Genomic DNA, 15,546 nt, shown 5'->3' with positions numbered 1-15,546 from the left:
GTCAAGCCCAGTCTGTTAATAATAGCATTGTGCTATAAACAGTTTTATTCTGCAAGCTTCTCTAGTCATCTTTGTTTCCAACCTGATTCTCCAGTTAAGATAATTTTTATCACAATACATTTAAAATGTCCGTGTTACATTGCTTTGATTTTGGTCTTTATTGTCCTGAAAAATATGTAGCTATTTCCTAGAGGATATTCTGCATCCAAACTACTATTTCACTGTCTCAGATACAAGCACACACATGCACATTATTACACCTTTTTTGTCTTTTTCTCTGTTATTTACTAACTTTGTTCTTCATAATGACAACCAAAGCATGACAGTGTCAAGTCAGGTCTAGCTATTGTGCCAACATCAGATTTGCAGTCATTCTCTCTTCATGAGTGCTAAACCCAGCCTATGCTACCAGGCAAGAGCTGGCACCTTTTCTTATTATCTCCATTCTTGACAGATATGTAGTCTCTGATTAGAATCAAGGGGCATCACTTTCAGTATTAAAAAAAAAGTGCTGTTGCTTTATCAAATACAATAGGCCAGTTTTAGTGAGATACCTCAAAGAATTGCTCAAACATGCTAATTGTAGACTTCAGGAAGTATCTTGGAGACTGTATCTGTTACCTTTTACGTTAATAGGTGTCATTGGCTGTCTCTGCATTAGTGTTTTTAGTTTGCATCAGAAAGCATTTTTAAAGTAAATGTCCTGATCATTTCTTTTTTATGTGTTGGAGGGGTCTTAAAGCACACAATTCTGAGATTAAAATAAACTGGGGCATTCCTGCGGTGCACCAAGTACCCCAACTCGGTCTGTGGTGAAAAAAACTGTAATGGTTATGGTGTGGACATCCTGTACTCAGCACCATCTGGCTTACCCTACAGAGCAAGTGCTGGTGATCCCCAGTGCTTGCTAATGTAGCCCTAGTCACTGACTCCAGGGGAGGCAAAAATCCAGGTAACTTTCTTTGGGAACATTTTAAGGACTCTTTTGCCCAGCCCACTCTGCTCTTGAGTGGTGGTACAACTGTGGAGCACTGCAAGGCAGATATAATGCTAAAAAGCAATTTTCTACCTTGCAGTGTAATATTGATTATGTTGCAGAAGTAAACATAATAAATGGTAAAGACAGAACAGTTCCCCCACCCCCAAAAAAAGGAAGTAAATCTAGCTCTATGTTTACATGGTTATGATTGATTTTAAGGAAGGATTCTGGTATGAGGCATTCTGAGACCATGTGATTTGGCAGAAAGCGTTGACCAAAAGACACTAGTAAGATTTTTGGTACATTACAATATTCTATAATTTTAATCTTGCAAGTGTTTAAACTCACTTAGCTTTTTTAATGTTTGACACTGAAGTATTTATCCATCTCTTAGCCATTCTCTGTATAGTAAAGAATACTCACATGAGAGTTTAAACTGTGTTATCAAGAAATGTCTTACAGCAAGCTAATTGCCATAGCATTTTCAGACTGAAGTCAGTTCAAAACATTTGACAGGCCAGTAGCATGTAAATAACACTCAAAGTGAATCAGTTTACTGATGTGTAATCTCTTTGGTAATCTCATGTCCTTTATCTTTAAACAAGTTATTTTTTTAACAAAGTTGTATCAGTGTGAGTCAATTTATGCACTTGAGAGTTACTTGTATGAAGGGCTACAGGGGTGGACCTTCACTGATATTGTCCCTTAAAAGACATCAGTATGTATTTTTAAAAAGGCTATTGATGTATGTGCAAAATAGATTTAGAAATGCAGTAAACAAGTTTATTTTTTGCTCTCAGAGTACCTGTACTCATTTACTGTCAAAATAATTATAGTGGTGGTATCTCTGTGAATCACCAGGTAAGTTACGCTACTAGTTTGATCATATATCATAGTATATTGCTCATAGAATGAAAACAAATAATTTTCAATCACACCTTAACTGTCTTTTTTCAAAAGACATCACTTTCTAGCTTTGACATGTTCAATGTGTTGGAAGCTGCATGATTTCTCTTTTCACAGAAGCATTTGGAGACATTTCTTCTCAGTCCTATGTGTAACTTACTATTGCAAAAGAAAAGATATACAGGCCTGGGCTAGTATCTCTGCACTCCTGTTGCTTTCACTTAGCCTAAAGAGTGACGGGTGCCCCTTTCGACCCCTCTCACACATACACTCTCACTTTCGGGCGCTTCCTTTTCCTTCAGACTCAACCCTAGGTTTCCTGAAGCAGAATGTCTGACATGATGTATGCCAGACGAATTATTAAGTGGTACCGTAGTGAAAAACAGCTTGAGCTGGGTGCCTCCACAAGAGGAACCCCAAACAAAAGTATCTCTGAGCAATTGTACCTTTACAGTCTAAGTTCCCCTCCCCTCGTGAGACAGTTTTGTCCAGTTGGAGTAGTCGGGTCTGGGGCCTCCTTGTTCATCATTGGGTTCTTTCACTGTCTTCAGGCGGGCTGGTTTTTTTTTTTTTTTCTTGAGGAGGCAACTTCTGCTGATGGATGTGACTATCTTTTTAATTTACACCAGTTTTGGGGCCTCCCCTCATGTAACTTTGTAAGCGTTTAGTATAAGTTCATCCGTATCTAGGTGAAAGTTCACCGCTTGTGGCCTAACTTACTAATGCTATACAATGGATTCTGTCTGAACTAGGAAGTGACTCCTATAACAATGTAAGATATTACTTTTCAGTTTGGTTCTTTATGGACCTTCTTGAAAAGGTTAGTACACTGTTACTATTTACACTGATGGCAACTATTCTCATCAGTGTAATGTAAAGTGAACTAGCTGTTAAATCATTGTTTTCTTTCCCACATAGAGCCTTTTTCAAGATGATTTCAGTTGCCTTTTAAAAATATACATAGATAAGTATTCCAACTGTTTCTGTGGGTTAATTGCAGAATTAATTGGACTGTGTTGTCTTGAGTAGCAATAAATGTGTATTTTTTATTACTTAAATTTGGGTTAATTTTAATTTATTTTTTATTCTGTAAGGTTTGTAACTCCTGTTGCTTGAAGCCTCTTCTGTGTGCATTTACTATCTACTGCTGGAACAAACCAAGCAAGGCTCAATTTCTTAAATAAGGAGGGTTTCTCTGAAAATTTCTTTTAAATTTTCAATTTTAGAGCATCTTTTAGAATGTTTTTCCTTTTTGACAAAGAGTCACTGCTCTACTTACTCTAGTAGGTTTTGAATGGGTTTATACCCATCTGGGTACATAGGCATTAACTAACCAATTTCACAGGTACAGTGTACCTCGTAGTTGTGTGAAAATAAAAGACCTTCTACCACAGTGTCATGGCTGAGTAAAGACAATGATCTGGGTTCAGCTGAAATACATTATGTACCTGCAATTTTGCATACAGGCATAAATGTTTAGGGAAACAGCTCAGATTCTTTTTCTAAAATTTAGAATTTTGGTTACACAGTTTAACTTCTTTTCATGTTCTGGAATGCCTTGGTTGTGACAGCAGTGAGCAGGGTGCCAGCTGCCACATTACTAAGCTTTGCAGAGGTGTGGGCAGCGTGACTTTCTCACAGCCATGTAAGAAGAGCTTGGTCTTGTAGGTGTACTCTGAGGAGCCCGATGCCTGTTAAAAATTAGTTTTCACACAGATGCACTGCTGTTTTCTACCAGAAGTTAGTTAAGCAGATGGGAGATGATGGCTGTCATTCTCCTTTTGGACTGCAGCACAGGGTGCACAGCACCTGCAAAGGCTTAAGTTTGCCTTCTCCCCCATCTCACCAGATTGAGGCCCACATTTTCTGCAGTCACGCTCTGCCTAGTATTTGTTGGGGGCTTTTCTGGGGAAAGGGATGTCGTTTGTGTGTCCTGCTGGAATGCTTCTACTTTAAAATCAAAAAATATGTGGGAAATTTTGAAAGTCCTTGCTTATGAAGGAAGAATCAAGGACTCTGCAGAATGGGCGTTTTATATTTTGAAACTAATGAAGGTTTAACATAAAAGCTGTTGTCATTGGTTAATCAATGATTGAAGCATGGGTCTTTTCCTTTGGGTGAATGCTTTTATCAAATGGTTAAAAAAGTTTATTCATCCTGTGATTTCCTTCTAAAGCTAGATCAATAATTTATTTTTTTTAGATGAACACTAAAGGAGCTAGTGTGGATTCAAATATAAGTATTCTGGTAGCTTGGAAATACTGCAGAGGTGGGACAGAAATTGAGACATGTTCATGAGACAGTCTTAAATGTACCTTGTTCATTAGTCCTGAAGGCTTCCTACTTCATATATAGGCCTTACCACCCCATCCATCCAAATATTATATAGGGCATGTGGCTTATGGCTGTGGAGGATTCCAGCTGTTACACCAAAATAATTTTATGTATGAGAAAAGAGTTCACAGGCTTAACTGGTCTTAACTTCAGCAAGAGTTTATTAATTCACTGGCAACAGAAGGGCAATGTTATGCTATGTTTTGATACTTCTTTATCCTTAGCACATCCTTCTCCTATTAAGGTAATTTTCCAAAAGTTGATTAAAACAGCTTTGGGAGCAGAACATGCTAGAGCAATGGTGCAAAGCAGAATAGTTTCCTACTCCAGAGAAGCTGAACCATTTTATTTTAAGACAGGTATAAGTGAGCTTCGATATATTCTTAATTATTTTGCCATAGCCAGTGAAGACTATGCTCACAGTGGTTAAAATTCTCTGCAATGGTAATGACACTGAATGGCAGCCTGATGGCCATACTCTCATTTAGCTGTGGCAATGCAAGGTATGTAACATGACTGCATTCACTGTTGATATCACTGGTCTTTTCTTTCTCTTTCTATGGAAGATTGCCAGTGTATTGGGTTTGCGCAGCAAGGTTTTGGTAGCGGTGGAAGTTGCAGGAGTGGCTTCTGTGAGAAGTTGCTAGAAGCTTCCACTGTGTCCAATAGAGCCAGTACCACCCGGCTCCAAGACGGACCTGCTGCTGGCCAAGGCCAAGCCAATCAGTGACAGATTCAGATCACAGAGGTAACACCTCGTGATAACATAGTTAAGGAGGGGGGGAAAAAATGACACAGAACATTTGCAGCCAGAGAGAGAAGTGAGAATATGTGAAAACAACTTTGCAGACACCAAAGTCAGTGAAGAAGGAGGGGGAAGAGGTTCCGGAGATTTCCCTGCAGCCCATGGTGAAGACCATGGTGAGGCAGGCTGTCCCGCTGCAGCCTGTGGAGGTCCATGGTGGAGCAGATATCCATCTGCAGCACGTGGAGGACCCCATGCCAGAGCAGGTGGATGCCTGAAGGAGGCTGTGACCCTGTGGGAGGCCCACGCTGGAGCAAGTTCCTGGCAGGACCTGTGGACCCATGGAGAGAGGAGCCCACATTGGAGCAAGTTTGCTGGCAGGACCTGTGACCCCATGGGGGATCCACGCTGGAGCAGTCTGTTCCTGAAGGACTGCACCCTGTGGAAGGGACCCAGGCTGGACAGTTCATGAAGAACTGCAGCCTATGGGAAGGATTCATGTTGGAGAAGTTCATGGAGGACTGTGTCCCGTGAGAGGGACCACACGCTGGAGCAGGGGAAGAATGTGAGTCCTCCCCTCAAGGAGGAAGGGGCGGCAGAAAACGACGTGTGATGAACTGACCACAACCCCCATTCCCCATCCCTCTGTGCCTTGCGAGGAGGAGGTGGTAGATAAATCGGGAGCACAATTAAGCCCAGGAGGAAAGGAGGGGTGGAGGAAGGTGTTTTATGGTTTGGTTTTATTTCTCATTATGCTGCTCTGATTTAGATTGGCAATAAATTAAAATAATTTCCCCAAGTTGAGTCTGTTTTGCCCATGACAGTAATTGCTGACTGATCTCTCCCTGTCCTTATCTTGACCTATGAACTTCTCATTATGTTTTCTCTCCCCTGTCCAGCTGAGGAGGGGAGTGATAGAGCAGCTTTGGTGGGTACCTGGCATGCAGCCAAGGACAACCCACCACAGCCAGGCAGAGTCCAATCTCTTGAAAGGTCCTTGAAATTTACTTGACAATATAAGATGAAGGTGTAAAGGAAAAAAACACTATAAACAAAAAACAACTCTTAACATTAAAGTAGTGAATTAAGTTTGCTAAAAAACAAATGACAATTTTGGGGAGTTTTTCAGCTCTTCATGAAGTGCATTATTCCTTTTATTGAAATGTTTTTTGTGTATGCTGTTTCAAAATATTGTACATCGAAAACTGTAAAGTAGGTCTTACACAAACCCTCAGCAGTGTTTCCATGCCAGCTGTCACACTCAGTGTTATTGTTCACACTTCCATTCTTTCACACTGTAGATTTCTTGTGCAGCCTCCTGTCCAAGGCATATCTCATTAAGAAAAGGACGAATAATACATTTTAAATTAATACATTCACATAGATTTAGATGGTCAATTGAAGGGTTGTTCATATCATCAATGTCATTAATCCCACTGAATACAGGAAAGCAGAAGCAAAGTCTTTATCCTTTTTTGAGGTTGAGGAAGTTATTTTAGCTACCACCTTCTGGAGAAAGCAGATGCTAGGTCCAAGAACATAAAAGTGGCTGTTTAAGTAGATCCCTCTCTAGCCTGTGGTCTTAGCAGTGCCAGGTGCTAACACATAGGCTTAGAAGAAAAGTTAGAAACAGAGGACAAGTCAAGCATCTACCTTGTGATATGTGCTCCCGTGGCCAGCAGCTTAACATACCCTTGAGAAGGAACTTCCTCTGCACCACTGTGTTTGTGAACTTTAACAATTTCTATCTTTTTCATCAGTGGGCCGTTGTCATCCAAAACATTCTGTTGCAATGAATTCCACTGTTCAACCACGTGTTGTATAAAAAAGTACATTCATCTGTTAGACCTACCACTGAATAACTCCACCAGGTCCATAGTTTTTATGTTAGAGTGCTTGTGTTAAAGTAGTAATTAAATCCCAATTTGCCTTCTTTTCACACTACGTAATTTTGGAGCTTTCTGCCATATCCCCACTTAGTTGTCTCTTTTTCAAGCTACTCTGTTTACTCTCTCCTCATACGGAAATTACTTTATTCTTCTGGGAAAGCATATCTCATGTTTTAATCTTGTCAGAAGTCATCTGTTGCACAGTAGCAGAGTAAACAATTGTTATATGAATTCCCCAGTATCCATTTAATGTAGTGATGATCGACATCAATTGTTGCATATATTAGTCATTGTAAAAAAAGTCTTGTCAGAAGATCATTTAAATGGTAACTATTTTAAAAACAGATGTCCATGTTTTTATGTGTTTATTTGAATTCAATTTTTGTCAATAGCTGCAGGAAGTCATCTGGTAGCAACATGCTATTCAATTAACATTTCTTCTGCAATCATACTGATAGTAGTACATTCCATTTTTACAAATGTAAAAGCATTTTGCTAGATATAGGTGAAAGTCTGGTGGGTTTGACTATAAGTTAAACCATAGGTGATATTTTGATCTTGGAGAAACAGTTTCAGTATCTTTAAAGGCCAAAACATTGAAGAGAAATGTAAGTGTCAAAGTAATCTTTTAACAGTGATTATGGATGTAGAAAATCAATGTATCTAATATTCATCAGGGCAGACTTTTACATCTTTAATTGCTTTTGTTACAGTTTTCATGTGTAGAAGGGGTTTTTCCACTTATACTCTTTTCCTTCATCGTTCGTTTCATTTTTGCGGATCATTACAAATCATATCAATTTACTGCTGACATGAGGCTTAAGACCAATGTACAGAACACCTGATCTGTAACTTGTACTGTGTTGTAACTGTTTCAGAGCACAGTGGTGAGGAATTGGTTACAACTATTGAAGTGTTGTACCAGTGATTGGGGGCTATCATTTTGCCAGAAGGTTACTCCTGATCAAAGAAGGGATGTTTTATATTATATTTTGCTCACACTCTGTTTTTCGTTTGGTTTCACTTTATTTCAAATTTCTTTCATGCAAGATTGATTTAAATAGTTTGAGGTGAACTGAGGTTAAGAAAAGATGAAAGTTTGTGAGGACTGAAAGACACAGTAAATGTTAAAAAATTTTAAAAAACATAGAAATATACTCAAGTATATATTTAGAAGTCCAAAGCTCAAGGAGACTGAGAGTTTGTTGATATCAACAGAAACAAATTCCTAAATTCTTACTTTCCAATGTAATCCCATTGATTCTGATGGAGGTAGAGCAAGTGTGGGACTGGAGGTTCCTGACAGAGAGCAGTTTTCTGGTTTCTGCTTCTTTACTTGGAGTGGAAAGCCTTCTTGCAGCTCCTGGGATGGCAAGAATTGGCATGCAAATATCTCTAATTACAAGCATGTTACAATAAAAGTATCTGTAGTTTTCCCGGCTGACTCGTATGCAGTTTATGATCAGTTCTAACGTCCACATGCATTTCTGAAGAAGTACTACCTTAGAAGTTGTTGCCAGCCTTTGCAAGCAATTCTCTGCGTAAGTTACATTTCCTATTTGTTAAATTGTATAATCTTTTTTTTCCTCAAATCTGTCAGGCTTATTTTGTATTTTCAGTCTTATCCTCTACTTTCAACCCATGGTATGTAAAACTTTCTATTGATGGAGAACTACTCTTGGCTACTGATAATAGTTTTCAAACCAGTTTTTCTCCTAGATGGTAGGAAATGGTAATATTTTACTACAAAGTCATGATTTTTAGCTTGCTTATAGTAGTACAGAAATAAGGTTCCACAAGAAAAAGTCAAAATCTTTTCATTTCTAACAGTAACAATTGGAATTTATTGTTTGTTGTCAGTGTGAATGATAACAGAATATGATTTTACCTGGCAAATATAAGCTGTTTTTAAAAGGGACTTGCTTCATGAAGAAACAGTTGTACACTTCTACTACGTTTAGCTGGTAAAATAACTGAGCATTTATAAACATCCTATACTTTGTTTATGTATTTTTTACTATCTTAGTAGAGATAAAAAAGACCTTTTGCCAAAAAGTACATTTTTACATAGAGGATATTAAAACATGCAAGTCTTTTATTCATGGTGTGGAATTACATGTAAGAACTAGGTTTTGGTAAGGTAATAGCATTAAAAAGCAAGGAAAAAACATTTTCTTTATGCCTAAAGCATCAGTAAATATTAAAATAATGCTGGCACAAATCCATTATTGACAATACTTATCTCAAGTCTTAACAGAAATATTGAAACATATGTTTGATTATTTCCACCATATGTAATATACAGTAAAACACACAGGAGGTCACTGTTGAAATTTTAAAATCACATGAAATTTCTCTGAAGTGTGCATGCCCAGTAAAAAGAAAGGACTACAGAAAAGAGATCCATATTGGACTGGATAAAAGTGAAGGTCTAAGGTGTGTGGCCATGACAGCCAGGTGGTAAAAAGGTTTTGGAGGCAAAGATGCTTGGATTTGGGATGAGGAGCTGAGGTGAATATAGATAGGATGATATCAGAAGAAAGGAGTAGGAGCAGAAGGGCATAGTTAGAAGAACCAGTGCATGCTTGAGTATACCTTCTGTTCATGGAAGAGAGAGTTGTAACAGTCCCTTGCTATCAGCAGGGTCTCCTTTAATCTTATGCTATGTTGTGCTATTTTCAGTTACCTGTTGCAATCCTGACATTTTTTAAGTGTAGTTTTCTAAAAATCAAATACTTGAACCTGTCTAAATTAACTCAGTACTGAACTGGCCTTCCTTTCATTTCAGATAGTTCAATATACTCTCTATTCTTGCATGGGGTTTTTTCTGTGTTTAGTGGTGCTGTATTTTTTCCCTTACCACTGGACGTTCATTTTTAACTTCTGAGTATTAAGCTGAAAGTCATGGTATATTGCCAGTGTCTTTATAAGTTACCATCAGGCATGTAATTAACAGTAATTTGAAGTGCCATCTTCAGTCTGAATTCAAGCTACTTAACTTCAAGTCATCAATGTTATAGAAATTAAGTGTGTTTACACATTGGCACTTTTTGATAAATTCTGTAATCTGCTTTACAGCATGGCCCCACAAAGGAGTTGCTTTAGCACAACTATCAAGAGAAGAAGTGACCGGAGTACTGTAGTGGTGCACTGTATGGTTGCATTCTTCCAGTTACGGGCTTAATACTGATGTTTGAGTAGCAGACATTTTCTAAGATGGCAAGAGGCACCTAGTCCTTTGTCAATTAAACTTACTTCTCTATCCAGCCTGAAAATCAGAAATCGGTCATGGGTGAAGGTCTAGAGATATTTATGAGAAACAGGAGATTCCTTTTTGAATCTGTGGTAAGTTGCTTCCTTCACACTGTAATCTTAGTTAAACAGAAAATGAGTGTATCCCATATAAATAGGTAAGAAGGGCATCTTTAGGTTCAAAACTAAAGTTATAACAAAACTCCAGAAACTGAAAGCAGGTGCAAAAATGCTCATTGGTTAAAGCATTTACAATATCAGTCAGTCTCTAAAAATTAAGAGATAATTAACCTTAGTCTTAGCTAAGTTTAATATAAGAGTAGCTACTTGAGTGACTAAGAAGATGACACATATATTTTAGGACCAAAATCACATATACTACTTACACCGCACAACAAATTTTATCAATTCAAGCAGAGGTTGGGAACCAGAGATTTACAGAGATCAAATGATCTGCAAGAAGCTTCAGCCTGGAGTACTGAATGCTTCTGTTTCATTCATTGCATTACTTGTGTTTTTTTTCATCTGAAGTAGAATTGATCCCAAGTTGCACAATGTTGATAGTAAGTGCAGTAAGTACCATATTTTCATTACAGAGTTAGGATATCTTTTTCATTTTTAAGAGAAACCAAACAGTTAAACTTCCCTTTTGTATGATATCTGAATATGACAAGCAGAAAAAAGTTTTGCTTTTATATTCTAAAATTGTGAGAGACTCTTTATTACATCTTCTTTTTCATTAGATACCTATTGCTGTACAGAGACTCTTATGTAGGAAGATGTAGTGTCCTTTTCAAATATTTCGATCTACCTGTTTACTATTAATTGCATTCTCTGCCATGATCATCCTATTCGTGGAAAGGTGAAGTTCAGCCATGATGATAGCAGTTGTGCCCTGTAGTACCAGATGCATCAGGTTTAATTGCTGTTTGGCTAGAGACACTCATGTAGATGGCTGACTGCACGTGATTAGAGTGAGTACCGACTTTTGAAGAGACAAATACCAGTTTCTACAAAAATTAAATAATTGACTTTCACTTTTAATCTGTTTCACTGTATCTCTGATATGAAGTGACAAAAGTGGTCAGATTTGTTTATTTGGTAACTTTTCTATAAGCAAACATTTTAAAAAAATCTTCTAGAACTGGAATCTCTACTTTGGCTTGTCTTGTTTCAAAATGTTGCAGTTTCTCAGAGTAGGAAGCAAACTATTTAACATTTTCTCTCAGAAACCTGTCTGAAAATTCAGGTTTATGAAAACAGTGAAAACTTATATCCAATACATTTCTCATTTGTACATGCAACCATTCCCCATTGCATTTGCTTCTTAAATATGCTTTTTAACATGCTGTTTTTTACAGCCAAACAAAATTCTGAGTCATTCCTTCTGTTGGCTTTGGAGAAGCAGTCACTCAGCCTAAAACTGCCTTCTGCTTGCAAAGTCCTTCCGCTTTCAAAAAAGAAACTGAGTACAACGCAAAAAAAAATATCTTTCATATACAAATGTATCTGTGATTCAAAGACATCAGCCTTTAGACCCTATGGTTTTGGCAAAGAGTAAAACTGAAAAGGCTAGTTTCAATGGGATGGTTGTTTTTAATGTTGCACAGTGATGCTTTTAAGACACTTTAAGTTTTAAACAAAGACATATTTTTGCTATCCTGTCTCATCGTGGTGGGTGGGATGTTCCTCCTGCTACACCACTAAATACCATTAAAGCAATCTGGTTGTAATACTCAAGAGTTCCAACCTTATTGTAACCCTGTTTAACACAAAGCTAACTGGTCTGATGAGGCTTATTTCCCTTGACTCCCCGTCTAGGCTATGGTAGAAACAATTCACAGCCTACAACTAACAAAGAATATAGTGATACAGATTCAGGTTTGTGTGGTAAGGCTATGTAATGACGTTCTTACGTCCCTTACTTGCAGACTGTTGTTCCCACAGTTTGACCAGTACAACTGTGTGCATGGCTGTTGTTTATCTGAACCAGCAGTATGACCAGGTTTAAGTTTCTAAATAGCCCTTTTAATTTCTATGAAGTATCAACAAACTTTACATTGAATCAGGCTTGGGAGAAGCGTTTTACCAGTAATAGGGTGGCACTATTTTAATGAAGTTTTATTTTTAAAGATTGGGGGTCTAAAACCATGTTGGTGGCAGATTTTGAAGGTACCAATGTGAGCTACATGCTGTAATCCAGTTCAGTTCCCATGTTGCTTCTGTATCAACCACCTTGTACATCTTTGAAAACTCTCTGCAGCTTCTAAACCCGCAACCAGACATGTTTCTCATGGCTCAGGAAAACTGTCCCATAGCTTCAGTTGAATATGTGAACTGTTGAGCACAAAACAAAACCTTTTTAAAATTGTTAGTGTAAGATTTTGCTTTTCTGGAGACTGACATTAGCAACCAGGAAGCTTTATGTACCTAATCACAAGCAAAACAATTAAAGCCTTACTTCTATTTACTTCTGAAAGTTACACTCTTAACATGTTATGTTTATTATTTCCATTTACTTTCTATTTAGACAAGCAACCTATGAAGTAATCACTAGGCCAATCAAATACTCAGTGTAGGGCTGACTTGGTGACCTGAATTGGGTACTGCACAAAGTCAAAGTTTATAGCAAGAGGCTGTTCCCTGATCTGGTTGCAGAGGATACTGCAGTTTTCTAGCACTTTCAGGCATCGTGACTTCTTTTTAGGGTTAGAGCCTGAACTAAGAACCTTAATTGGCCAGCTTTTCATAAGCATTGTGTTAAATAAGATCTCACTTCTCTTCTAGGTGGAATAAAGGTGTGCCAGAACAATGTCATCATTTACAAACTTGGTTTAGAGAGAAGGAGGAAATTTTTGCTTTTTTAGTGAAATGAATGCATAATAGATAAAGTAAGTTTACAGTATTTATTCACATGAAGTTGTATGAGAGTTTCTTAATGTACTTTTTCTTTTTCTGCAGCTATTGGCTGACAAACAAGGTCCACATTAAACGACCCAGCACTGGTCTCCTCATGTATACGCTTGCTACCAGATTTTGTGATGAAATTCACCTGTATGGATTTTGGCCATTCCCAAAGGATTTACATGGAAAACCAGTCAAGTATCATTATTATGATGATCTGAAATACCGGTACTTTTCTAATGCCAGTCCTCATAGGATGCCATTAGAGTTTAAAACGTTGTATGTGTTACATAACAGAGGAGCACTTAAATTAACAACAGGGAAATGCATACAGCAATAAAGCACATGTAAAGTACAGTAAGAAGTACAGAACACACACTTCATCATAAAGATGTTGCGGAATGGCAATGGGATCCCAGTGAGGATATGTTTCAATATCTACTAAGCCATCGGAAAAAGGAATTTTATCAGCAGTACATAACCAGCTATTATACCTGTAAAGTGCTATGTAACTAAGATATCTCGACTGCAAGGGTTCAAGTAAGTGCCACTTTCACTAAGAACAAAACTTGAATGTATACTCAGTAGTGTTTACAAGATCCAGTGACACATTCATCATGAATTAAAGAAGAAAAATACAGCCTGCTTACTGTTGACTTGCCACTGTGGTCAGACAGCCCACAGAAGAAATACCTAGTGGATGTAATATTTTCTTGAACAGATAAACCAGGCTTTGGCAGAAAAAAATCATGATGGAATGGAGTAGAGAAAGTGAAGTCCATAAGATCAAACAAATCGGTAAATGCCTTCTAGTCAGAGAGCTGTTTCTGATCTTGTATTATAACCTCAGCTTTTGTTGCTGTTTTTCTTATTGCTGTTCAATAGGTTTTGTTGCTTTTAAGTATTGGAGCCCTTAAAGGATTTTGATGATATTATGAGTAATTAAAAATAAATATCTTATGGAATTGTCTCAGGAAAAAAAACTCATAAGGGTGGGAGGGTGGAGGGAAACATCAAATATCTTATCAACTGTTATTGTGTTATATCCTGCTGTCACACAACCCCTAACATCCCAATTGTTTTTCTAGCTACCACTGTCAATATCCACTGCATGGAACCACTCAGAGATCATTTTGATCCATTTTTAAAGAGAAGTATTTTTGTTGTGTTCAGATTTGAAGACATACAAGAAGGTGCCCTTATTTTTGGTACCAAAGATTGCTCTTATACACATTTTTTCCTTTCATTGAAGAAATGGTGTAGATTTAGTATGGTGTTTCTTTGCTGCTGAAGGGAATATATTATTTATGTTATTTAAATTTTTTAATTAAGCCTCTCAAAGCAAAACCTCTTTACTGACTCTGCATATAGAATTTCATTCTTCAGAAAAATCTGGAGGAGTAAAGAAATTATTTCGTATATTCAAATACCTGAATACACAATTTTATTTCTGATTGAAAGGAAAACACAAAGTCTAAAGGAACTCAGGTGACATTGGAACATGCCTAAAAAAAAAAAATACCTAGCCAATTAAATGGAAAATAAAAGAGCTGTAGACCAAACAGTTCTTTTAGTACTTAAATTTCTAATGTTGTTGGATGGTCTGTCTCTTTTGTATCAGCTTGATGCTCTGATGTGTAATTGACTGAAATAATACAGAGCTATATTATCTCACAGTCATTTTTCTAAGCATTATTATTGTTTATCCATGAAACCAAGAATTTTTTCACTGTCTTCTTTCAAAAAAGAGAACAATAAATTACAGGCGAAGGTGGAGTGTCAGTGCAGTGTATACTAATATACAAAACATGTCTGCATATGATATGTTTTAGCACTAATGGAGCAGGTAAATAAAGAACACCAGGGTTCCACCATTTTCATGTCAGGCTAGGTTAAGGAGGAGGCAGGCAGATGCAATGTATGGGTATTTTCTTGTTATGTTTTCAGCTCTACATTAGGTGCTTATCTCCAAATGTGATATTTGGTGTATCTATTGAATTTTGAAATAGCTTGAGCAATCTCATATGTAGCACAACACTCACAAATATTTACTAGCTAAAAACGTAATTTATTACCCATTTTTCCTCTTAAGTTCACATGTATCTCATCATGCATGACTAGAGGTCTGTGATAATGCAAATTTAGTAGCTAAGTCACTGCCTTGCAGACAGTTTTGCCAAAAGTTGATGGGAAATAGAAAGTCATTCTGCCATATCTAAGACACAGTAGCATCTTTCTTTATTCACCCAGTAGTATCTTTCCTTACTCACCAATCTGTCCTACCTAGGACAGTTTACTTTGGCTATATGCTAACATGTGGGATCACCACTGAAATAAAGGCATCATGAGAAACTAAACAGCAATACAGACTGAAATGTGTTTAAATTGTTGCTGGTAAGGGAGAGGGTGTTATTTGTACACTGTGTAAACTTGCAGTTTGAAACAAAGTCTTGATGAAAGATGGGCATATTCCTGTTCTTTCTGTTATGGTTTTGCTGAATTGACAGAATTTCTATTGAGATAGAGAATTCACAGGT

General features: G+C 37.4%; 1 protein-coding gene across 1 annotated transcript in view; it reads left to right on the top strand.

The window, feature by feature from the left end:
• ST8SIA4 (ST8 alpha-N-acetyl-neuraminide alpha-2,8-sialyltransferase 4) overlaps nucleotides 1–13,349 on the top strand; it is a gene marked incomplete at both ends in the record, with an annotated part of 63,534 nt that extends 50,185 nt beyond the window's left edge. Inside the window, one exon of the mRNA XM_082013225.1 lies at nucleotides 13,067–13,349. Within this exon, the coding sequence (XP_081869351.1) occupies nucleotides 13,067–13,349 (283 nt within the window). The remainder of the gene's footprint in view (nucleotides 1–13,066) is intronic.
• Nucleotides 13,350–15,546: the final 2,197 nt, after the last annotated feature.

This window comes from Phaethon aethereus, assembly GCF_964289735.1.
Source record: "Phaethon aethereus genome assembly, chromosome: Z".
Lineage (NCBI taxonomy): Eukaryota > Metazoa > Chordata > Aves > Phaethontiformes > Phaethontidae > Phaethon > Phaethon aethereus.
The sequence above is the reverse complement of the archived record's forward strand: the minus strand, read 5'-3'. Positions and strand labels throughout refer to the sequence as shown.